This window comes from Pseudopodoces humilis, chromosome 9, assembly GCF_049639895.1.
Source record: "Pseudopodoces humilis isolate 2021_Gansu_Grassland_sample_001 chromosome 9, ASM4963989v1, whole genome shotgun sequence".
In the NCBI taxonomy this organism is placed as follows: Eukaryota; Metazoa; Chordata; class Aves; order Passeriformes; family Paridae; genus Pseudopodoces; species Pseudopodoces humilis.
Window position 1 is genome coordinate 1,301,941 of NC_142208.1, and position 25,909 is coordinate 1,327,849.

A 25,909-nucleotide genomic window follows, 5' to 3' on the forward strand; every position below is an offset into this window, starting at 1 on the left:
ATTTTTCACATTTGTGATTGTTTTTTTCTTTCTGCCATGTTATACCAAGATTTTTGTTTAGTGTTACTGATGATGGGAAAGTTAATTTAGCCAATACAACGACAACAAAGTTTCCCATTGATATTAGTAGGACCCTTGCTTTAGTAGGGACCAAAAGTCATACTAAAAGAAATTCCTAATTATGGGATTTCATTGGGAAGGTAACAAGAGCTTATGTTATCTTTTTAAATGTTAAGTGCATGAAACTTAAATGATGTAAAGAAAAAGGAGAACAGCATTTACGTATAAGCAACTATCAATAATCCCTTTTCATCTATTTATGTAAAATTAGTATATAAACTATATAAAACAAGGCTGTCCTTGTTGTCTTAACAACTTCAATATTAGATCTTCTAGAATATGAGAATATTCTAATATTTCTATTAGGATATTATTCCAGGTTTTTTTTTGAAGCTGACTTACCACTCAGTAGTGGTTTGTGTCTTGACTGAATTCCTTTCTCAGTATTTTGTTGGTGCTGTCTGTATTGCATTATAATTTAATCAGTGCCCTATAGTAAAATGGGGCTCTACATTTAATTTTCCTAAAATAAGGGGTTTGCTGGATGTGTGAATAAGAGGAAGAACTGCTCTGTGTTTATAATGCAAAGCACTCACTTTTGTGACATGCTCACTGTCTGAATTCTGCAGTGCTGCTCCATAACAGCATTGCTGTTATGCTGGGATGGGAGTGAAAGCTGCTACTCCTGTAAAGAGCAAGTGGAAGTTACAGTGCAAATTCTGCCTTGGCTTTTACTTGAACCGTAGGTGTGCAAGCTCTCAGACAGAAAAGGAAACATAATTTGCAAATTTTTAGGCTTTTTTACCTCGTGAGAGTAAGCAAAAATAGATCAAAAATCCTGACTAATGCTGCCTTGTAGCCTGGTGCCTTTAGAGATCAGCATGACTATTTCTTTTTTTTTTTTTCTTTTTAATCTGGATTAGGTCCTCTGACACACCTGTCACTAAGTTTTCTATTTCTAAGGAGTGTTAGTTACTCCCTTTTGTCTTGTGGCCCCTCATCAGCTTTAAAAGCAGGCTAGAATGGTGTTGTGTGTCCTTAGCAGTTCTGCTCTGAGAGCTGCTACCAACATGTAGTAATTTATAAATAATATAATTGGTTGTACAACAGGCAGCAGGGCACGGAACCGTGGTCCTAAATTAAGGAGCTGAATATCTTCCTGCTTAGATTACAGGAACTGTGGAGAGTTATGTTTTTAGTAGTTTGGATCTTTACTGCACTGAACCTGAAGAGAAATGAACTTGTCTCAGTTTGGATCACGTGTGGTAAACCCAGGAAAGATCATAATGAACACTTGTTCTTGTGCTGGGAGGTTGTAAGACTGTATACTTTTATTTGGCTTAAACATAATTTTTTTTAAAAAATAGCTGAAAGAACTTGAATTTGAAAATTCCCATGGATGAAAAGTGCATCCAAACACCTAACAAGATGCTTACAAAAAATTCTTTGCTCTCTCTCTGTCTTGTTGCAAAAATGTGCACCATAGTTCAAGGCCAGACTTCTCCAGCCTTAACTTAAAGTCATTGAATCTTGTTATACTTTTGTCTACTAGAACAAGGAGCCCTCTGTTATCAGCATTCTTTTCCCCATAGACTGAGCAGGAGTTTGTGGCTTTTCAATTTTCTTTCTCTTTGCTAAATTGGAGAGAGTGAGTAGAGAGTGAACTTGAGGCTTTCACTTCAAGATGTTTCGATCCTTTGTCGTTCTTGTGGTCCTCGGAGCCCTCTCCAGCATATCAATGTCTCGCTTGAATTGGGGATGCCAGAACAGGATGCTTTATTCTCCTAGCAGGTGCAAAAGTGCCAAGTGCAGGATTGAAAGTAACCAGACTTTTCCTATTTATATTGTTATTTATGCACCCAAGAATCTCACTAACCCTTTCAGCCATAAAGTTGTACCAGGAGTTTCTATAGTTACTGTGCAGTTGATAATTGACCATGTTAATGTCTTCCTGGAAGGCACTGCTTTCCAAGGTAGAAACCTGCCTTTTGTAAGTACAGTCCCATGCCTCTCACTAAATACAGAATTTCTCTTTAGCTGTAATGAAATGGCTGGCTTGCCAGCTTAATTTATGAGGCATCATGTCTGCTCTTTGACTTATTTGCTATTTTTTATAAGTATTAATTTACTGCTCTTTCAGATTGTTGCTAAGAAAGTTCCACATGGCTGTGATTTGCTCCCTGAAGCCCCTGTTATGAACACTTTGATGATTCTCCATTTTCAGGGAAGGGCCAGGCAGCAATTCCTTAACACTGTGCTGATGGTTTCATAAACAAGTAGACCACAAGAGACCTTAGCTAGGGTGGGTAAATTCAGAGGCTGAATTTCTTTCATCTCTGCTTTTGAGCTAAAGCACATTAGGGGAAAGTTCTGTTAGGGAATACATATTGCTGCTGATTGTATCATTTTTCTTTTCTGGTTTAATTGAGTGTTATATTTTCTAGAGCTGCCAGGGTCTCTTTGAGTGCTTGGTTTCAATGTTGAAGGCAAGTGATTGAGTAATTCAAAACACCAGTAAAAAACAAACCAAACCAAACCCAAAACCCAGGGAAAACAAAAATGACCAGGCAAGATGCTTGTTTATATTTGCTTCTGTGGCAGAAAAAGTACTGTAATGTTTGGGGCTTTTTCTTTCTTAACAAATTCACTTCTTGGATGCCTGTGAGGGGAATATGGTGTCCTTCACTCTCTGTTCTTTCTTACTCCTGTTTGTAGCTTTTCCAAGATAGAGAAAGGAGTTGATGGAAACAGTAATTTGAGTTTATGGCTGAGAGAGTCTATTTCCAAGTAGTAATCCAATAAATACATTTCAATAGGAGCCACCATTTGAAACCTTTACAGTCAGAATTAGTGTCCTGTAGTTTTTAATTTTGTTATTAAGTGTATCCTTTTGGGTCTGTTACTGATCTGTTGATCTTTATAAGTGGTCTCACTGAAGCTGTTGCACAAGGTGGGTGGGAGGTCTTTGCTCTGGCAGTGCTGTAGGAGAGAAAAGGATGAGAACAAAGTTTAAAGACTTTGAGGCCATAATGTACTAATTCCTCCTGGAAAGAGACAGTAAGGAGCTTTTTGGTGGGAAGGCTGACTTGTGTTGGAAGAAATGGCAGAGAGGATATAAATGTAGATTAAATGGAGATGAAACTGAGAGCTAAGCTGTAGCTTGGAGAATATTCTTTGCTGTTGTGGTTACAAGTATGGGGGGAAAAAAGCAACCAGCAACCAGAGCAGACTTTTCAGCTGTAGTAAGATCCAGTGTGAAGTGCTGCCTGCTGTGATGCTCAAGTTGGTAACTGGGTGATTTGATAGGCAGGGAAGTTGGAAGTGAGGGGGATACTTCCAGGAAAGTGTTTCTCCAGATTTGCAGAACTTCTTGTTCTCTGAGTTTCTGTATAAATCAGCTTCTGTGGTAAAACTTGTCAACATAATTTTGCCAGGTCCTGTCCCTCAATGCCATCTGTGAACACTGCTCTCTTGAGGAACAAAACACCTTGTACATTCAGGCTGTGTTACAGTAACAAAGGTCCCTGATCTGTTCCTGTGCACTAAGACCTGTAGAAAATGTGCCTTAGCTGAGCCACTGTAGGACTGTGGTACCCTGAGAAACTCCTTCATGTCCACAGTTATGCAGTGTGCTGGTACCTGCTTTATGCCTGTGCTGAGATTGATGGGGAATGTGCCCCAGCTTGCAGCTTGGCCCTACTCTGCTGTTCTGTCTTTTGGGAGCCTGCTTGGACACCTTGCTCAGGCTGCAGCCTTGGGCAGCAACCTACAGCATGTTGCTGCTGTCTGCATTATTGCAGTAGTCAGGCATGTTATGTGGTCTGAAATACAAGTTTATTCTTACTTGTATTACTGTATCTGTATTTAATGAAAATAATAATCCAAGAAGAAAACTTAGCAGTATTCAGGAGGTGACCTATAGCTTCCACAGCATCCCACCTTCTACCTGCCTCTGTTCTAACCAGTGCATGGTGTCCTCCATTGCGCTCAGCATAAGCAACTGTTCCTCCACACCTCTGCTTTGTCTCCCTGATGCCTGTCCTACCCATGTCTTATCTCCTTATCCCTGTATGTTGGGTCCTGTCCAGTTCAAGTCCTGGATTCTGCTGAATTTCTGTGTGTCCTGGGGAGCAGACAGTGGACAGCAGGAATAAATGATGGAAGAGTAAATTCCTGCTCACCAGCTGCTCGGTGCTTTCTTGTCTTTTGGTAAGACAATGATACCTGACAGACCATGAGCCAAACACTCTGTTTGAATGTTAGCTGAAGTACATTTGGGTCTTTTCCAAACAGTTTTTCTGAAACACAACGCTTCTCTTGTTGTTTTTGATCTCTGAGGAGCTGCCAGCTGTGTCCCAGCTTGGAGAGACATGTGGGGCTGGCTGTGTGGCTGCAGACACTGCAGCAGGATCCAGGCTTACCCATGGCACTGCTGCTTGCAGGCACTTCTCACCCACTCATCCTTTTGTGCTGATGAATGTTGAGACCCTGACTCAATGTGTTTTGAGTCATCCCAGTTTTGGCACAAACAGGGTGTGCAAGTATTGTTTGATGTGTTGGGCACTGTATTTGTACAGGACCTGGGCAGAATCTTACAGGGAGAGCTGCTTACGAGATTTGGTATTAGTTGTTGTGTTATTCAAGACTTGCTTGTAGAGCCATTTTATCAGTGGCTGGACAGGGCATCATCTGTTATTTCTTGTTTATGAGATTCTGGTGGTGTCCTTTAGTGTAGTGTGTGTTGCTACCACCTGTAGAGGTTTGGAATGAGGGACACAAATCCATGGCCTGCTTGCTACTCAGATGTGGAAATATATTTGGGGCAGCATAAGCATTACATTTTGCCTGGGAATTGATAAATTCTGCATTACCTCAGGGGCATCACATGCTAAAGGAGAAGTTAATAGTAAGTCTGACTCTTCAGAATGTCAAATGATTTGCTGTAACTGGCTGTTTGTGTGCGCTGGAAGCATTAGCTCACCGTGAATTCTTGTGTGTGTGTATATACAAGATAGTGTTTGAAGTTCCAGTAATACAGCAATGGCCACAGCAGGCTCTGTGCTTCCTGTCCCAACAGCACAAACTGCTGCAGAGCCAAGGCTTGAGCATGATTTGTTAGTGGCTCGTGTCTCCTGGAGAGGAGAGCTCTCCTTAACGAGAGAGAGAGAGAGAGAGAGGAAATTTCTGCTATTGATCTGCTTTATTTATTCTTCAGCTTTGCACTGCGTTTGTGTAAAAGCCTTGGAAGCTGAGAATGTTAACGCTGTTGCTTGGGGTTGTGATATCCTTGCCTGTAGTTGGCACTGGGTTTTTTACAGGCAGATTGAGGACTTAAAGATAGATTGTTTCTAGGTTGAGGGGAAGAATCAAATGAGCTCTGTCCCTGGTAGTGTGTCTGCCTTTCTCTTTGTGGTGGGAAATATTAACTTCACGTGCTAACAGAATATCCAGTGGCCCTTTCTGTTTGAGAGGGAAAAGCAAAGGTATCTTTTAGGATCCACTGCAGTTTATATTAATATATAATATTTATATTATTTATTCTAATGGGGGATAAAGCAGCAGAGTGCTTGAAAGGCAGAGTTAGATTAAAACAATAACATTTAATTTCATGACAATATTTTGACTTCATGTGGAAAAATAGAATATGAACTAACTCATGCCAGTGATATGATTCATCTGAGGTTTTTTTTCTTCCTCATTGCACGTGGGCAGCTTCTAGTAATGTCAGTGGAAAATATGAAGTATGAAGAATATTTTTTTTTAAAGCAATTCCACCTTTGCTGCTGGAATCATTGGAGGTCTGTAGGGACACAGCAATACCTGTGCAGTGCTAGCAGATGAGGGAATATCCTGAGTATTTTTGATCATAGCAGTGCTTTTTGATGAGATAAAGTGTTTTATTGAGGAACAGACTAGTTGGGAGGACGGTGATGACACTTCTGTACTGGGTGCTGATTCTGTGTCAGGTCTTCTCATCTCTGCTAATTGTGGATGAAGCCTCTTCCTTCCCTATGCCTCTTACTGCTCCCAAATTACCAGACTTAAGTTATTAATTATTTTAATGTGGTGAACAGTCCCTATAACGATGAATGGAATGCAAAATGTGATGTTGTGTTGAAAATGTGCAATTGATGGGGAATTAATTTTCATCTATTTGATTTTATGTCTTTAGCCTCCTAATTGTCAGATTAAATAATTTTTAATAAAAAATTTACATGGTTGGGAATCTTTTGGATTGGTAGAGATGTACTTTTGCCTAAGAATAACAATTCTACTTCTTTCTGAAGTTAAGGTAATTGAAATTCAGCTTTTGTGCAGGTGTAGAATTGTGGGGTTCTACTCTTTTATGGTGAACCCTGAAAATATTTTCTTCTACCAACAGAATGGTGGAACCTGTTCAGCTTTGGTGGATCCTCAGTGACCCTCTGGTCTGGGAATCATTCACTGAAAATCACCAGGACCCAGAGGAGCTCACTGACCAATAGTCAGGATCAGTGTGTACTGAAAAGACATTAAATAAGGAATCTTTTTGTATATAATATCTATAGGCTTGACTTAGCTGCACAGTGCTGGACATGTTTTTACATAAAATTTCCATGAGAAGTTAGGATGCCTCTCAGAACATTTAGGATGTGCTGTGGATTCCTGGGTTTGTGTTTCAGCAGTTGCAAGGTAACCACTGAGCTCCAGCTGGAACTGCCTTGTTTTGCCTGGGGGTTTATGGCAGTTCCATCTTGATGGTTCTAATTAATCATGAATCTATTTTGCATTTATTTTCCTGAGTTCTGTCAGAAGTCCATGGCATTTGTTGGTAGGAGCACAGAACCATCTCTGAATTCTACTGGGTGGCATTTTCTGGGCACTGCTGTGAGGTCCTGTGCCTACACAGGGTTAATTAGCCCCTCATGTTGCTGATACCTAATTTGAAAAGCAGTCCTGGTTTTCTTTTAAGTACACGTTGCAGAGGATTGAAGAGCTCTTAAATGTTGCAATCAGATAAAAGAACAGCACTGTCTACTGTGATTCAAAATTATTTTTTCAAAGGAAGTTTAATATAAAATTTGAATAGCATAAGAAAAAATGGATTCCTGCCTTAATTACTGTTTCTGCATAAGTTTCTGCCTTAATTAGTTTTAGTTTTGCTTTGCATAACTCCTTTCTTCATATCCATAATACTATCTTAATGCCCATATATATATATATATATATTTTCTTTCCAGGACACAATATTCTGACTCTGTCTAGATTTTGACATTGCTTCAACCACATGAACTGTGTAATGTCAGTGAAGATGAAGAACTTATTTAACAAAATACTAAAATGTAGCATTTACTAAAATTCAGTTTTGAATAGCTTACATGAGAGACTGTTGAGAAACCTGGAAATTTCCATCTACATACAGAAGCTAAACATCTGTTTAGAGAGTAACTTCCAAGTGAGCTGATGTAAATTGGCTTGCTATTCATTTCTGCTTAGGGTTTGTAATTATTTAAGGACTTGAAGCAAGATTGTCTGGTTTTCAGGATTAGCTAGTGTCCAACCAAGTGGTGTATTGGTTAAGCCAGTTTATTGGTCTAGCCAAATGAATGTAATTATGCCAAATTACTGCTGAACTTTGTGATATAATCCTTTGCATTTCAGTCTTGCTTTTTAACATAAGTTTTTTACCTTTTTTTAATCTGATCATGCAAATTAATTCAAAATTGAATCCTTACATCTAATTCTAAATGCTAACATCCTTTATCTGACTGTTCATTTCACTAGTCTCCCACCACCACATTTTCCCAATTTCTTCCCCTGTACCTCAACAGTGGGGAAAAATAGCTATAAATATGGATAGGGTCTTTAGCCTTCAGGTTATTTTATAACTTCCTGTTTTGTTTATTTTCCAGTGTCTGTGCCTAATTAGGCTATTCCTCATGTCTGTCAAAGTAGGGATTAATTGCTGTAAATATGCAGCTTCTTATTCTTAATGTGCTTTGAACAGCTGTTACAACAAGGGTTTTTTATTATTGTTTTATAGGCAAATTTAGAAAACAAAGCAGTAAATGGCCGCAGACCAGAACTCATGGAATGCAGTATATGTGGTCATGGTGAAAAATACAGGGTGAAGACAAGCCAAGCAGTACCCATTGAAAATGTGCAGTCTAAGGAGAAAGAGAGAATGACTGGCTTAGAAGCAGAGAAATGGGCACATAACGAGAAGTCATCCTTCGGTGTCCACGTCAACGGCGACATCCATGGAGCTGTGACGGGCACGGAACACTTGAAACACGCTGGCCACAGTGAAAGAGCAGCCTCTCCCGGTCAGTTCACTGAGCCAAAAAAATCCTTGGTGCACACCATCAAAAATGGCATTAGAACCCTGCATTATTCACCACCAGAAGCAGTTGCTTCACTGAAAAATGTATCTGCAGAGGAAAGGACAGATTTGACAAGCAACTCCCACGTGCAATGGCCGAAGGGTAGCAATCTGAATAATGTAGTAAGCACTCTGACGAGTGGCACTGGCTGTGTTCATCCAGAAAACCAAGGGAATGTTTTGATGAAAGAGGAAAACTGCACCTGCAGCATCTCTGAGTATTCTGATCAGTCAGTTTTGCAGACAGGTTCCAGCTTGGATGTGCAGGAGAGCTTGTGTTGTCCTCCGCTGCCTGAAGAGGAGCTGCAGGCAGGGAAGGATGGCATTAAAGTACCGAATGTGGAGACGCTGCCTGAGAATTCCGCACTCCAGCCCACTTTTTTGTCCCTGATTAAAACCAGAAATTTAACTCTGGAGCAGGTTGTAGCTATTGAAGCTTTAACACAGTTGTCTGAAGCTCCTTTAGAAACAACTTCACCAGCTAAAACTGAAAGTACTGAATGTACAGGAGAAGCAACTTCCAACTTGCTCCATAGTTTTAAAAGGGATATCTCATCCTCCTTTACATCCTCTGCATTGCAAGAAATCAAAGACACTTATTTAGAGAATGAACAACAGCTCTTGGCTCACTGTGCTCACTCGCAGAAGCAGCTCCCTAATAAGGCAGTGTTATACAATGGCCAAAGTTCAGTGTCTGAATTGTGTGATAAACCTGCCAATCCGGCTGGTGAGATGTATAAATTACAGTTATCCTCAAGAGATACCAAAACTTTATCTGACTTAACATCTAATGCAGCATTTTCAGGATATGATTCCAACAAAAGTTGTGCTCATAAGCCAGTCACCCTCACAGGGTATTGCAATGCTTCATGTGATGTCCAGCAAATAAGGAACAACTTGGAAGCTCCTGGCCAGTTAGAGCAAAAGCCAGCGTGTAATGATTCGAAATTGGAAGGTAGTTCTTTGATTAAAGAAGGAGGAATTCACAGCCAGGATGAAGAGGATGTAGCTGCACAACTAACTCAACTGGCAGCACTGATTGAATCAAACCAGACAAATCCAGAGCAGAAGAACGATATAAAGGCATCACTGCTTAATCTAATATCACATGAGAGGCAGCCAAAATATAACCAAGATGTGTTGCAGAAAAAAGAAACCGTATTTTTCAGGCATAATTATAGTTCCTTACTGTTAAAGCAAAAACAAGCAACAAATAAGAAAGGAAATGCTGTGCCATGGAAACCAAGACACAAAAAGAAGCCTCAAGAAGCACGCTATCAACAAAATAATCAAAACCAGCTAGAGCTGTTGTCATGCCAGCATAGTGAATTGCAGGACATTTGGATATCATCAAAACTGCACAAGCTTGGTCAAACTGTGCCACAGGATTCCAGGGTGGCTCCGTCTGAAAAGAAATCTCCAAGAACCAAAGTACAGAGAGCGCTCAGTCAAAATACTTTAGCATCACAAGAAAAAACAAGATTATTTCTCCCACAAGCACAGATAAAATTCCACAGGTGTTTACCTGAGGAGAAAAAAAAAGACAGGTTGTTTGGCTGTGAGGTGGTGAATGAGCAAATGAAAACTGCGGGCTCCAGTGACCCACTAGGCACTGATGCATTGAAAAATGAAGTTGTTGCACGTAGCCAACACAGCGACCTGTCCTCCCGTAATCCTCTGGCTGCTTCACAGCTGAAAACAGCATCCTTGTTGAAAAGACCAACTGAAAACCTACAGATGTTTACAGAAAAATGTAATTCTCAGGTACAGCAAACAGCAAATGTCAGTCAGGCGCATCCTTTGCCACCAACTTTTAACCAGTCTAACCTGAGAGCTAACGAAATGTGTAGTGAAAACAAAGCCTATGTTCAGCAGGTCAAACAGCAGGTAGATCCGAAGTCCCAGGTGCTGCCTGTTCCCTGTGGTGGGGCCCAGGTGCCAGGTGCTGCTGAAGCTCTCAGGAATATGGAGTGTGTGGGTGAGGTGACCGTTCTGACATCAACCAGTTTGGGTACTGACCACGCCCAGAGCACAGGCGACTCAGGGTGTTCCCCAGCAAAAAACACGCTCAGCAGTTTCCTTGAATCACCCATGAAGTTTCTTGATACCCCTACAAAAAATTTAATAGACACACCTACCAAAAAAGGACAATCTGAATTGCCAACTTGTGACTGTGTTGGTAAGTGTTTTCACTAACTGTTGCCTGTACGTGTCAAATGGAGGTGTGCTCATGTTGCTTCCTTTAATGTGAGGAAGTGTATGTGATGTTGCACAAGAATTGGTGTTTCACCATTAGAAGACAGGAGGAAATTGCCTTTCCCCTCCTTTGTAACGTTTGCTCGGTGTTCTTTGGCCCTGCAGAGCACAGCAGAATTGAGTATTTTATTTTTTTGTACTGCAGCTGGCAGGTTTAAATCCTCCACTTAAATTTAACCCTGGAGGAGAGGGAGTTTTTCTGTTCATTGTTCTGCCATTGCTGGCTTGTGCTTTATGTGCACTTCCCTGTACTGGATCAGGTCATGACTTTGATGGTCTAGAACTGGTTTGTGCTTGAGTGGGCTGGGCAGCAGTGTCCCAGTGTATTTTTCTTGTTGCCTAAATCTGCTAGACAAGCAGGAGAGGTAACTGGCCTTGCTCCCGTCACTGTTAGTCCTGATGGCCGCTGTGGGATGGCCTGGGAGAGTCCATGGCCAAAGCTCCTGACACCTCTGGCCACAGGAGGAGAGCTCAGGTGGAGTCAAGGTGGGGGCACTTGCAGAGTGACTGTGTTTTGCAGCAGGAGGTGACAGAGCAAGCTCTGCATGGAGGGTTGTGCAGGCACAGCTTGGCTGAGGGTGTGAGATGTGCGGTGTTGTCACTGCCAAAGCACCCAGATGGGAAGACAGGTCAGAACCTTCACAGCAAATCATCTGCAGGCAGATTGTTTCACCTTGGCTTTGTGTTCTGAATCAACTGAGTGCTTGTTAAGAAGCCTGGGTTATGTTTTCTCTTCTGTAGGATATGACTAGCTGTTAATTTATTTTATTGCCCTCAATTCCCCTTTGTCTAAAATGAATTAATAATGTTCCTACCAACAAGGATATTGGGAGTTTTACTTAGGAAATGCCAGCTCCTCTAATGAGAGTTTTAAAGAATGCAAAATATTGCTATATTTAGGGTTTTACTTAATAACATTAAAAAAATGCTAGCAAAATCACTGGAGGAAATAAGCATAAAATAATTCCAAAGCGACTGAAGAAAAAAGCCTGTCATACCCTTCATGATATTTCAGGGTCAAACTCTGTGTTCTAATTTAATTTGGAAGGCATTTCCATAAACTGTTTCTAAGTTTATTTTTAATGGGGTAAATAAATTTTGGATGTGCCAACACAGTTTTCTTTACCTGCTTACAGAACAAATTATAGAGAAAGATGAAGGCCCCTATTACACGCACCTCGGGACAGGACCAAGTGTTGCTGCTGTGAGAGAAATTATGGAGAACAGGTGAGGAGAACTCAGCTTTTAATGCTCATTGTATTTTTGACTGTCTAAACAGGGAAGAAGTAGAGCTCTGAGAAATGAAGTGCTGTGTTTAGCTTTGTTTCGCTGGACTTTTGTCAGTACTCATTTGTAAAGTGTTTTCTTGTTCAGATGTGCATGAGGTGAGCATGAGCACTTCAGGTCCAAACTCGTGTGTCTTTTCTGAGCCCAGGGCTGGAGTTCAAGTGCAGTGTGTTCTGAAGTACCCTTGAAGTCAGTAGGAAGGACAGAGATCAGCAGCTGGCAGAATAAGGTTTTCTGGTGTCCTACCTGTGAAGAAGCTGTGGCAAACTGGAAAGAAAAAGGTCATATTAGTTTAGATTGCACTATGATCTGTATGCAGATACCATTTCCTAAGTGGCAGAAGTTTATCAGAAGAAAGATGTCAAAAGCTAGTCTTGCAAGTAGGGTTTTAAATTAAAAGGTTTTTTTTTTCTTTATAAATACTTTGTTTATAAAATACTCCAGTAAAAATAAATTTATTAGTCTTTTACTGAAAATGTTTCCTCTTTTCAAATGGTCTACAGTAGTTTGTTTTACTCATGAACTTTTTTTAATGCAGGTATGGAGCAAAAGGAAGCGCTGTAAGAATAGAGGTAGTGGTTTATACAGGAAAGGAAGGAAAAAGCTCTCAGGGGTGTCCAATTGCCAAGTGGGTAAGTTTTTATATTAAATCAATAAAGTTGTTTTGTGTGGCTTCAAATGATGTGCAGTCCTTGACCTAAAATCTCATCTGATCTTTAATGAAGATCTGATTTTTAATTGATTGAAAAGTCTGCCTGAATGATGAAGCTAAGGAAAACAATTTTTTTTACCTTTTTTGTTTAAATTTAAGGTGCGGAGCTGTATGTTATGTACTGTGGTTTGAATGAGTGTGAAAGGGAGAGGCTTAACAGAGCTGGCAGAGATGAACAAGGGTAGAAATACTCTGACAGTGTCTGAAAGTTGGAGTGTTTTTTGAAATAGGTCACTGGGAATTGTAAAAGAGAGAAGAGATGGTTGGGGGAGTTGGAAAACTATCCAGGAACATTTTTAAAAACCCTTCTCAGTTGCATTACCACTTAAAGAAAGAGTGATGGAAGAATTTCAGTCTCATATGCCAAGGGGTTCATTACTATTTTTGAGGAACTGAACTCAGTGAATGTTATGATGATAGTTTTCACCAAAGTCTTGTCTCACATTGCTTCATAGGAGCCAGGAAATGAGGTAACAGACACAAGCTCCAGGAGAGAGCTTGGAAAGAATTGATTGTCCTTAATCTTTGCTGAAACCACTGAGGGAGGTAAAAAGTAGACTGGAAATATTTTAAATTGAGTTTTGGAAAATAATAAAAGAACTTGGCTGTTAAAAAAAATTGTATTGCTGTATTTAGGAATTTCAGACTTGATTGAAAAAACTGTGAAGGTAACTGTACAGTTGATAGGGTAGTGTTTGTAACTACATGCCAAAAATAAGGTTATTGCTTATTGTATGTGAGTGAATTTGCATGTTAAACATTTACTGCTTGTGCTTGGAACAGTCAAAATGTGTTTTTTATACTCGATACATAAACTGTTTTTCAGAAGGGAATCACTTACGTGATTGTGCTTCAGATAATATTTAATAACAAACCCAGTATGCAAGAAAAAAAAAAGAAAGTAATTTCATAAACAACTAAACCAAAAAGAATGGAAACATTTTTCTCAGTGTTTCAGCTAAGTAAAACACTGAGTTTTAACAGAGGACAGGAGCTAAAAATTTCACCATAGAAACAGTTGAGAAGGAAGAAGGCATTTAAAATGAACTCTTAACCTTGATTTTTGTGTTGCCAGTATCAGCAGACTGTGTTTTGTGTAAGGCAGAACTGGCAGCATCTCTGGTCCCTGAGCGTGGCTGGAGGGGTCCTGCAGGAGAGGGCACTGGGGCAGTCAGAAAGCCCTGGGGGGCCTCTGCAGAGGGCTGGTTTAGGGTATGGGCACCTGCTCTCCAGTGAGGTTTTCACCTTCCTGTATGTAAAATGTTTGTGAGGTGTAGCTTCAGTGTTCATTTAACCAAAGTTCTAAGGAGCAGTGACTTTCTTCTGTGTGAGTTCACACCTAAAGAGGAAGAATGGTTTTCCAAGTGTGCTGTTGCTGTGTGACTGTTCAGTACAGGAGAGTGAAGGGAATTTCTGACATCTGTAGAACTGTTTCATCCAGTACAAGATCCACATTTTGGGTTGATGTTTTTAATGTGTTGCATTAATTTTTCATGGGTAGTGCTACTTTTAATCCTTTCATGAAGCATATTTGGGTTTTGGCTACAACCAAAGAAACTGGATGGCAAGATTTGTTTGAAAGCATCTGGAAAAGGTTTGCTGTTCTCTTTGATACTTGCAGCCATGAGCTCTGTAGCTGCACAGGGACTTTCACTTACTCATTTCCAGTGTCCTTTGGAACAGACTCATTTCTGCTTTGCAGATGGACATGCTCCTGCCCTTAGGGCTCCACAGGGACTCACTGCTGAGAGCACTGGGATGGAGCTCTGCTGAAGCAAACAGGATAGGAGAATGGAACTTATCTGTTGATCACATTGAACTATTTTTTCCCAATTAATTTTCCCCATTTGCACTAGGGTTATTTTATCTTTTTGGTTTATTAGAAATATTTTAAGATTAAAGGAGGCTTTCTGAAGTACCTGTGTCCATCCATTCTTCTGTTAGTGACTGCATTCCATAATACCGATTGTATCTGAAGTTACTGTCTCTTAAGTGACTCCCAAGATGGACCTGGTGTGTTAAACATCTTCTGGGACAGATTCCTTCCTTAGATTTCAGGTTGCCATAAACTTTCAGAATTATTTCTCTTTCACTCTTTTAATAATAATAAGCATATCTACTGTATTTTTTTTAATGTATAATATTTTAGGGTGATCCTTTGCCCCTCTGGATATGAACAAGAATGCTCCTATTAGCTAAACATTTTCAGTAATTACTGCCCAGGGCTGGAAACCTTGTGCCTGTTCTATGTGTAGGTATCAGACTGACACCCACATGAACTGGGGAGATGAGCTTGTGAGTGTTTGCACTGCATGAGGCAGCAACAACAATTGCTTGACCTCTAGGGATTTTTTTTCTCCCCATCAAATCATGTTGTCACATTTGTTTGTCAGAACAGAATTAATAGAGTTTTGCCACAGATTCCCAATGTGTGGATATCTGTGTAGGTGTGTGGTCAGAAAATAACTTGCCGTCCTGGGACACTTGCTGGGGTAAATGTGTTCTTCCTTCGTTTCTGTTTGGATTTCTTTTGCTCTGTCCAAGTCATGATACTGTTTTGTAGTACATTAAAGAAAAGAAAGCTTTGAAGTCCTGGAATGACCAGCCTGTCACTCAGCAGCCTGTAGGTGTAATGAAAGCTTTCATGTTACTGTGCTTCCCTAGAACCAGCAGTGGTGACTGTTTGATCAGAGCTTCAGCTGGTAACAGATGTGTTGTGGTTTGGTTTTCTCCTGCTCTGGGTGATGTCAATTACAATTACCTCAATTTATGTGAAAGGGTTGATGAGTTTGTGAGTGGTTCATGAGTAGCTCACTGTAGGCATCATCCTGCAGCACTGAAGCCAATGGTACATCAGTGCTGACCTCAGAAGGGGTTGAGATTTGGGTCTTGCTGGTTTTGGATTAAATCCATTTCCTGTGGGTTTCTTCTCCTGGTTTCAGTGGATGTTGACTTGGATCACCTAAGGTATCATTGCTCTCTCTTGCCTTCGTTTGGAGTTGCAATGCAATTTTTAAGGCTCCAGCTCTGGGAAAAAAACCAAGGGAGAAGAAATGACAAAACCTTCCAGGTCAGGCTGAGGTTCTTTTTGCCAATGTTGTGTCTCTGTGGCTGATCAATGGCACAAAGGTGGAAGAGAAGGACAGCTGCCTCCCAGAAGGCTCACTTGGTTTGTAGTAATTCACAGCTTTGTGCTTCCCTGAGCTGGAGGCAATGTTTTTGTGTTCAGTTGCCTTTCATGAATGTCATCTTCTCCCTTTCCTTCCTGTTCCCTCATGCTGGAAGTTAAAATGCTGGCAATAATGATTTCAGCCCACTGCTCCATTCGTATTAATTCCTTGCAGTTGTTTTAGCTTTTTCACTGATGCAGAGCAGTGATTTGGCATTTCCATAGGCCAGATTCTCATTCCTGTATGGTAATGCCCAACTCAGAGTCCATCTCTATCCAAAAACAGACCCACAGAAACGCTGAGCTGTGATTTGAGAAGTTTGAGCTCTCGCAGTGTATCAGCTTTGCTGGGTGATCCCTGCCTTGCCCACACTGACACAGGCTGATGCCAGCACAGCATCAACTGATTTCCTCCAGGGGCTTTCCACAGAGCTGGGTCCTGCTGGGAGAATTCAGGCCCTCTGGTAATAATGTATAAAAAATCAAGACAATGCACATCACATTTAATACTGCAGTTGTTTCATCCTTGACTTTCTTTTGTGGGTATCAGCTGAACTTGGCAAAGTCCTGCTCTTTGGGGGTAGGACATGAGGGTTTGGATTTTGTTTGTGTTTGTTTTTTACAATTGTCCTCTAACCATTTTTGTCAGGGCTTTAACTTCAGAAAAAAAATTGAGTGTCCTCTGTGAAGCTTTTCTGACATGGGAATCTTTCCCAACTTCTTGTTTGTGAACTTCTAAGCCTTATCTTCTCTGAATGCCTTTTTTTTCTGTTTTTTTTTTTGTTTGTTTGTTTGGTTGGTTTTGATTTTTGGGTTTTTATTAACAGTTGGATGATCTGTTGTCCTTTTAGATTCTGTTATCCTGATGGTAACCCTAATTTCTTTGAAAATACAGTGTTATGGTGCTTTTATGCCTTTTGGATGTTGTTTCTTAGCCTCTTTCACTTGTGTACTGTTTTCTGTCTTTTATGAGTTTTTTAATTATAGCTTGACAGATCTTTATTCTCTTTATTTTGGCTGTTTATTAGTAGGCTGTATAAATAATAAAAAAAATAGGGGTGGACTACAAACAGATAAAAGTCCTCCTTACACCCCTGTACAAACTTGAACCTGATATTAGCCACTAAAAATAATGATTTTAGAGCAATACTTAGCCCACAGTTATAATCAAGATTTCCTAGATCACTGAACGGATAGGAATTTGTAACTAAATGCCAGAAACTATAATTTGTGAAGTGCTGAGTAAGCATTAATAACAATAAATGTGTCCTGTAGATGCAGAGCAGATTTTTTTTTTCAGTTTGCTAGTTTGGTTTGAGTTGAGAAAGTCATTGAAAGTGGGAATTGAGAAAGTGAGGAAATGGAGAAGTTACTCCTGCCTTGTCTGTCTCTCTGTTACTGTTAGTATTAGAAGAGATGTGTAATCCATTAAAGGGAAGTGACTCTGATGGTTATTTTCTGTTCAGGGGTCAGGAGTTCTGCTGCAGTCCTGGGGACCGTGAAGCTGTCATGTCATTTGGAACATGAGTGGGGAATTTTTAAAGTAGATTTGAAAAAGACTTTAAACTAAATTCTGCTGGACTGACTGTCTCCTAGACACAGGTGGAAGTAGGATGTGCAGTTCCATTTTGCTTTAAGCAGCCTACTGTACTTTGTACTTTTATTTCATTTATTGAACTGTCTTTATGATGAAGTGATGCTCTCCATAGGAGAGGTCTTCAAGGAGATTATTTTTAGCAGATAGAGAGAGTGGTTGGTGGGGGTTTCATTCACTTTTTTCAATAGTGTTTTCCTAGAGCATCCCTCTCTTGCCATAGTGTTGTACCTCATGATGGTGTGTGGAGCTGTGCAGGCACTGTTTTCACTGTTGGCTAAATACAGAATTAGAGGAGTTTATTTTGGACAGAAATGTTTGTAACATCATCCAAAGTAAAGCTGTTCATTAAGTAAAAGTAATAAAGTAAAAATGGAGAAAAGCTGTGTTAAGGTAAACAAGGTTAAGTATTACTAACGAGCAAGAATTTTGGTATTATCACTACTTTATTTAAAGCAAAGTGACCTCTGAACAATCCCTACCAAAGCAAGTGCAGCTTTCCTTGCCTGCAGTCTGGCAGAAGGGGAAGTTTGAGGGAGTGAGGAGGGGAAGGGCACTGGGAGCTGAGATGGGGATTTTGTCCTCACTTCTGCAGTGCTGGTGGCATGACTGCAGAAGAATCACCCTGTATGTGCTGCAATCTGCTCATCTGTCACCGCTGCAGCACCGGTGCCAGGAGCAACTGCACAAGAAGTGTTTGCAGATCACTGCAGATATTGCACAGCAGTGATAGTCCTGCAGAAATGGCTAAAGAGCTTTACAGGATTGGATTGACAGCAGCTGTTCAGAGCTAACTCCTTTGATGTAGTCTGCTAGCGCTGAGAAAATTCAGCACAGTGGAACTTACTTCCATTTTAATATCTCTTAGACTTGCTGAGAATAAAAGGATGTAACAGTAAGAAAAGAGTTTTAATGTGATTTAGTGTGTGTTTAACGGGCAATTAGAAAAAAGGAGGGCAGACTCCTGTGACAATCTGGGCCATTTGTCCTGCTGTCTGTCACAGCACCAGCTGCCAGAACAGCAGCAGCTTTGGACAGCACCTTGCACTGGTGGATTATTAAGGAATTGTAACTTAGCAGAGTCTTGTTCTGCATTGAGGGATCTCTATACACAGACTGTGTACAGAGGCAAAATCTGCAGGTTAGAAAACTTGGAGCCACAGTGCTGTAAGCTAGTTTCCTATTTCAGGAAATTACAGGGAACAGTTAAACGTGTTCTCACTTTGAAATCAATTACTTATACTCTGCAAAGCAGACAAAGTTTATTTTACTGAAGAAATTCAGAATGGGCTGGAGGGAATACTGCAGTGGAACCACATGGAAGTGGAAAAAACCTAAAAAGGACCTTTTTGTTGGTTTTGTTGTTGGTGGGGAGGGAAGTTTATCCAGTAATTTACAGGAGTGTATTTAACACAGTTACAATTTTGTGCTCTTTGCTAGCAGTGTCTGGTTTCTGTCATGTTAAAGGTAACACAGCTCTTCTGGTAATGGTAATTGGAAAGTAATTTCTCATCCATGTGGTAATTCAGCATCTGGTGCACTGAGCTTCTGCAGGCTGACTCTTAGCTACTTTCATATGTCGTGTACGTGCTAATTTAGATAGACTGGCTTATGTCTCAGGACACTTTTACTCGCAGTGGACTTATTCCTTGTTCTAGAGCTCCTGCCAAGGAAGTAGAACTTGAGCATTTGGACAGCTGAAGCAGGTTTTATTGATAGTGTAACTTCACTGATGTTGTTCACTGCAAACCATTTAGAAATTGTTTGAAAAACGAGGGAGACAGTAGCCAAACTGCTGTTGATAAAAAGTTTAGGATAATGAAGAGGAGGGACATCATGAAGAGCAGGAAAGACTTGCAATCAGAAAAAATGGCCATTAAAGTAATAGCTAAAACTGACTCGATAAATACAAAAGTCCCACAAAAAGCAGTGTTGTGGTTTCATCTACACAGTGATGGGCACTGGGCTGTTGGTGCTCAAGATAATGGTTCATTAGACACCAGCTTGTTCAGCTGTGATGGGAACAGCAAAAGAAACCAGTGAGAATTATTGGGGAGGAACAACAAAATAGTGGAATAGTTCTGGCTCTGTGAGAAATCTGTTGCACCTCAGGCTGGCTGGGTCTGGTCCTCCCTCTCCAGAAAGCAGAGCAGAACTGGGAAGGGCAGGTGCAAACTGGCCAGCCTGGCAGGAAGGGAAGGGGAGAAGAAAGCAGGGCTGTCTTAAGTCTCCAATGGCATGGAGAGCTCAACAGCCATTGTCTTATCCAGTCTCATCCTGGACCAAAACCAGAGGGCACTGGCAGGGAGTGAGCTGGAAGGAAGGAAAGGCAGTGATTTTTTTTCTTTCACGTAATCTGTAATTAAACTTTCCTGGTAATGTAGTGGGTGATGTATTGCTTCATAGATTTAAAAATAAGTGGAGAAATGCAGAAAAGGCAAATCCTTGAAAAGCTGGGAGAGAGCATATCCCCTGAGCTGCTGCTGGGTGGCTGGAAGGTGCCTGGCTTCACTGAGAACCAGCTCCACATCCCAATGTCTTTTTTGCTGCTCATCCATAGGCAGCTGCTGTTACTCAAGCTCAGGATCAGGATAAGGCTGGGCAGGACAGTTTGCTGCCCTGACCTTGTTCTTGTACTCTTCAGTTTTTAGAATCCCTGTCTCTTCACTATTGTTTTATACAAAGGCGTGAAAAAACTTCTCTTGTTTATCCCTAACTTGTTGCTGAGTTGCTGGACCAAATTCTGCTATGTAAGGCTTCAATAAGCATGCTGCAGTTTTGGCTCATGCTTTCTGGTAAGAAAATTGGGTAAGCCTAGACCTTTGTGGCTGTAGAAACAGGTGTAGCTGTGGTATGTTGCCTTAAGATCTGTTGATTGTGTTTGTGTCTGAGTTGGTTGTGGTTCACCTTGAAGGCTTGCTCATATTCTCAGGTTCTGGTGTTTGAGACTATCTGGGCTAGCTGATAAAATGAATGCTGCCTTCCTCTGGATGTACACTTCAACAAGGACACCTGGATGGCTGGAGGAATGCAGAACGTGGTAGTGGTGGGTGCACAGCTACAGCACCAAAGGGATGGTCCAAATAACTGAGCATCCTGCCCAAATGAGCAGCTGCAAGGATGGTACTCATGGTATTGTGTGTCCAGCGTGGGAGTGCTCCAAGGGGAAATGTGTGCAATGTGTGGAGGGGGCTGTGCCCCATGTCAGCGTTTGCTTTTTGTCCCAGCCATGGTCATGTTGGCACCCAGGTGAGGGAGTGGCTAGCCTGTCACTTCATGCCCCGTTACTGAGTGCAGAGCGGGGCCAGTGGGGATCAGTTGAGCTTTGTGCAGAAGTTTGTTACGTTTTGTTCTTCCCAGAGGTTCTGTGTTGCAGCTGAAACAGATTATTCATTGTTAATGTGGGAGTCTTGGTGGATGCTTAGCACTGATGACATTGAGTGCTTGCTGAAATGAGCTCAGGGCTGGTCTGGCCCTGCATAATTCCAAGAAGCTGACCATGGCATCACAGGATCATTTATGCTGGAAAAGCCCTCTAGGATCATTGAGTCCCATCATTAACCCAGCACTGCCAACAAGCACTACACCACATCCCTAAACACCACTTCTGTGTGTCTTTTAAATTCCCCCAGGGATGGGAACTCCCCCATTGCCCTGGGCAGCCTGTGCCAAGGCTTGACAGTCCCTTCTCTGAATAAATTGTTCCTAATATCCAACCTAAACCTTCCTTGGGGAAACTTCAGGGTGGTGCTATTGCTTGTTGCATTTAAGTGTTACATAATGCTTCACAAACTTGTTACAAGTCTGTTTTGTTGATTATGTTATTTTTTTAGTGTGAGTCAGACAGTCAGTCATGGTTAGCTTGTGTGGAAAAGCAATTGCAGGAGAAAGGTTTTTATTTTCCCATTCTAAAAACTGAGCTTTTCAGTTCCCCCACTTAACAAATGATTACTTTCTCATGCCTTTTAAATGCATTAGGGACCAAAATTAAACAAACTGAAGTACTAAATGATTTACTTTATCACAGTTGCTAACTACATCACAGAAATCATGAGTAATACCAAAAACCTTTGGACACAAGGTTTGCCAGCTGATCGCTGCATTGTTCCCAGTCTGAGGAAACACTCGAGAGTTTGGTCCTGCTCAAAACTGCTTTTCTGTACATTGAGTGTGGCACTGCTGAGGATTTCTTATTATTACACAAGAGAGACTCAGTTTATCACTTCTGTGAGAATGTCAGGGATGTAATGTGGGGAGAATCCTCAGTTCCTGTGGGAAAGCAGCTCTGGCTGTGCTGCCCCTGGCCGTGGGTCTGCTCTGGTGCAGAGTGGGCTCTTGTGAGCCTGCACCAGGTGGGAGAAGTGCCTGATCTCCAGGACAGGGTGAGCACATGGTGTAACCTGACCCGCAGAAACAAAATTCACACAACTCGTAAATCCCTTCCCTGCCTTTGTGGCCTCAAAGGTGATGCACTCTAAAATGTTTTGGGGTCAAATAAGTGTATTGGATTCTCTGCTATATACATAATGAAGCAAATTCCAGCTACACTGAACTCCAGGGAAGTGTGCTCTTGGTTTAAAGGAAATAATAAATTTTCTTTGTGTTCACTTGTCATTTTTCCTGGACTCTGTTTCTAGTTTAAAGCTGTAAGAGAACTTAAAAAAGGCAACCTGATGTTACACAGTACCAGACAGTGCTATTGAAGTTACACCTAGAAATAAATGTCAAAAAAACTAATTAATAAAGAAAAGTAAAAGCATCATTTCACACTGAGTAACAAAATTAAGTTGTTCTGGCTTGAAGGAACTGTGCTGCCTCAGGAATGTAAAACTCACATTGACATGAGTAACCTGTATTGTTTATCAGCTATAACAGATTTCTGTAAACCTCACCTAAATGTAAATGAGTTAGATTCTTTTTCTTTCTTTATAAAACATACTGAACTGTTGGGGAGTCACAACCAAGACTCCTTTTGAGGAATGGTCTATCAGAGGCATTTACTCATATTCTCATTAAGCTTAAGGCTGATTTTAAGAGTATGTGATTAATTTTAGAAGGGCCATACTTTATCTCTTGACACAAATAAACTTTAAGCTTGGGTCTTCCTGCTCAGCCTGCACAGTTGCTCTCTCCACCTGCTCATCTGTTGCAGACATTTTCATTTGCAGATGAATTGCAAGTGTGCTTTGGTCCCTCCTTTTACAGAGTCCAAATGACTTAGATATTCAGAGGTGATCAGGCTAGGGGGTCACATATGAGTGACAGCTGCACATCTGGCAGCAAAGCACATTTTTGACATCAGTCCAATAGGGGATCTGCCTGAAAGCTCAGCTATTTGGAGGTACTGAAAGAGAAGGTGAACTGTTGCCTTCCTGCTTTTGTGGGAGCTCTGGGTGAAGGCTGGGCTGAGCAGCTCCGTGCCTGCAGCAGGTGCATTGCAGTAGAGCTGGCAGAGAGGAGCGCAGGGTTTGGGCACTCACTGCAAGAGCCACACGGGTCCCCAGCCTGTATCACAGGCCTGAGGAGCATTGAGCCTCTACTGCCTCACAGAGCACCAGGCCTGTGGTGTTTGGAGCTTCACACTGGAAAGTTGAAATCTTTGCTGGAGGCTTTGTGCTGGCTAAAACACATTGGATGAATGAATAAACCTGTTTTCCACAACTGTGTTCTAGTATTACCTATGCTTTAATGCATTTTTGGTGGTCTTAAATGCAACTGTGTTTCAGATCGTGGCAAAAACCTAAATTTGTGGGAGTAGGACTATAATTTTTCCCCATTTTTTTTCAGTGGTGCACTGTACTCTTCCATACTGGTTAGTCTGTGTGTGAGGAATAATGTTGTGTGTATCATACAGGTTAGTAAAAGCTTCAGCACTCTAGGAACTCTAAGAGGTAGTCTAGGGATGTGTTCTGAAAAATCCCATTCCTTCCCTCACTAAGAGCACAGTCTGTTTCATCGTTTTCTTCTAATTTTTCTTTGCAAGGTAGGAACCATGTTAGATACTGATCTGTAACGCTGGTGGCTGCTCTAGCACTGTGTGTGTGCCTTTGGAGTGTGTTTTCATGTACCTGCCTTCTGGAGTGTTTGGCACTACGCTTTCTGCCATATTTTCAAGGCAATGTTGGGTTCTCAGGGGATCTGTTGTCCTTCTAGAGGTTGTTTTCCTTGTAATTCATCTTCTTTATTGCTTGTGTACAACACCTAAAATATTTCTCCTCCTGTAAAATGTGCTGCTATTTCTACTGCAGGGAAAAGAGCAACACAAAATCGTGTTCTACACCAGAACTGAGTGATGCTGTCCCAGTGATGCTGTCCCAGTGATGCTGTCCCAGTGATGCTTGCAGTGGACACTCTGGGCAGCATTTCTTGCTTTTCCAGGCCTTCTGTGTCCAGAGAAGAGCAGCTCACGAGGCGATGCCCGTGCTTAGCCAAGAATAATCCAAATGATTCTTGCAGGTGATCCGAAGAAGTAGCGATGAGGAGAAGTTGCTGTGCTTGGTCCGTCAGCGCGCGGGGCACCACTGCCAGACGGCTGTGATCGTGATCCTGATCCTGGCCTGGGAGGGGATCCCGCACCTCCTGGCGGACACGCTCTACAAGGAGCTGACACAGAGCCTGCGCAAGTACGGCTGTCCCACCAGCCGGCGCTGCGCCCTCAACGAAGAGTGAGTCCCTGCCTGGGAGCCTGGAGGGTTCTTGGCCATTCAGGAGTTCAGCTCCTACATCTACAGCTCCAAAGCACCGCTGTCATTTGTGTCACACCTCCCTCCTGGCTTTTCCTGGAGGAGAGGCTCTCAGTGGGAGTTGGGTGTGCCATTTGTGAAGTAGACGTGAGGTTGAACACTCAAAACTAGGATCTTCCTCTCTGGGCCTCTGAGAGGAATTTAGTTTAATTGATTAGAGAATATATTGCAGCTGCAGTGCTGCCTATGTGCTGATTTCTGTGCAGCCCACATTTAACAGACTCTGAGAGCTGTTTGGGGACCCGAATCTAATGCTTGTGTTCTTACAGGGTCTACTCAGAAAGTCAAATCAATTTGGAGTTAATGGTTTTGCTGCACAAGAACTGTTGGATTTGGGGTAACCTTAAGTAGCAGGGCTGTTTTCTTGGTTGAAGATGTTACCCACCTGAAGAAGTCATAAGGAATGCATGGGTGTATTTATATAGCTGCAACTGAGTGTTTGTATTTCTGTCCCCAAAATGGGTGTTGGGGAAGTTGAGACTGTCTTTGTGGAGAAAAGTCAGCCCTCTACACCTGAGTATTTTTTTAATAGAAAATACGTGGTTAAGCCATGAATTTCACAAATTCCTTTGTTACGCTCTGTATTAGAAAAGAAATGGCAAAATAGCACTGACCTAAAAAACTCCTAGACCCAAGAGCTGTGTTGCCAGCTGACCTGATGTGTCTTTATTATGTCCTTTTGTAGTCGTACTTGTGCATGTCAAGGACTTGACCCAGAAACTTGTGGAGCATCATTCTCATTTGGCTGTTCATGGAGTATGTATTTCAATGGCTGTAAGTTTGCCAGGAGCAAAAACCCCAGGAAATTTAGGCTTCTCACTGATGACCCTAAACAAGTAAGATTTATTTATCTTTTTTTCTCAAAATGCCTTTTCTGATGATTTTCAGAACTAGACATTCTCCACCCTTTCTCTCTCCCACATGTATGTGTAACTTACCACAGACTCACACCCAACAAGATTTTTGTAACTGTAGCATTTAGAATAAATGATACTGAGATTTCATTCAGTGGAATAATTACTATGCATTTGCATAACATAGAATTATTCTTAATGTTCTTCTGCATGCATATTTAGCTCACTGTGTAACTCTGTGAAATTTTAATTCTTTGTAAGTAAATGCCTTTTTCTAAGGGCCAAGTCTGTAGCTCAGGGTTTCAGACCTTTTGCCTTGGCACAGAAGATGTTGTACCTTGGGGTTGCACTGCTTTCCCACTGCAGTAGGAGCAGCTGACAGCCTGGGCTCCCCTGTCACCAAGAGAAAACTGGTTTTTCCTGTGGACAGTATGTTTTTCAAATAGTTTTGAAGGAATGAATATGCTAAAATGCAATGCAGTGAAATGATACCATAATTGCTGCTTATGAGTGTTAGTGGTGCCATAAAGGTGAGGCAGCACAGAGAACAACAATGGATTATGTGAAATAACAAACCTCTAAAAAAAAAATACCCAACCACATTAGTTACTTTACATTGAAAATACCTTCCTGAAGAAGGAACAAAGTGTTGTAAGCTGGTGACCAGTGCCTGGTGAACAGAGACTTCCCAGGGTGACTCCCAAGTGCCTTTTGTTCTGACTATTGGTGTCTGTAACCCCACTTTCCTGTGGAGCTCCAGGTAAAAGCACCACACCTTTCCCAGCTGCTGTGTTTGAGGCACTCTTGGGCACCAGGGTCTCTGTTGGGGTCATGCTGCCAGTAATCTGTGTACACACAGTGTGAAACATCCC

At 41.5% G+C, this 25,909-nt stretch overlaps 1 protein-coding gene across 4 annotated transcripts in view; it reads left to right on the forward strand.

Moving 5' to 3' along the window:
- TET1 (tet methylcytosine dioxygenase 1) overlaps positions 1–25,909 on the forward strand; it is a 75,059-nt gene that overhangs the window by 26,436 nt on the left and 22,714 nt on the right. For all 4 annotated transcript variants that reach the window (XM_088059345.1, XM_005530505.3, XM_088059347.1 and 1 more), the window contains 5 exons: positions 8,084–10,601; positions 11,815–11,905; positions 12,504–12,597; positions 23,897–24,105; positions 24,869–25,019. In XM_088059345.1, the coding sequence (XP_087915471.1) occupies positions 8,084–10,601; positions 11,815–11,905; positions 12,504–12,597; positions 23,897–24,105; positions 24,869–25,019 (3,063 nt within the window). The remainder of the gene's footprint in view (positions 1–8,083; positions 10,602–11,814; positions 11,906–12,503; positions 12,598–23,896; positions 24,106–24,868; positions 25,020–25,909) is intronic.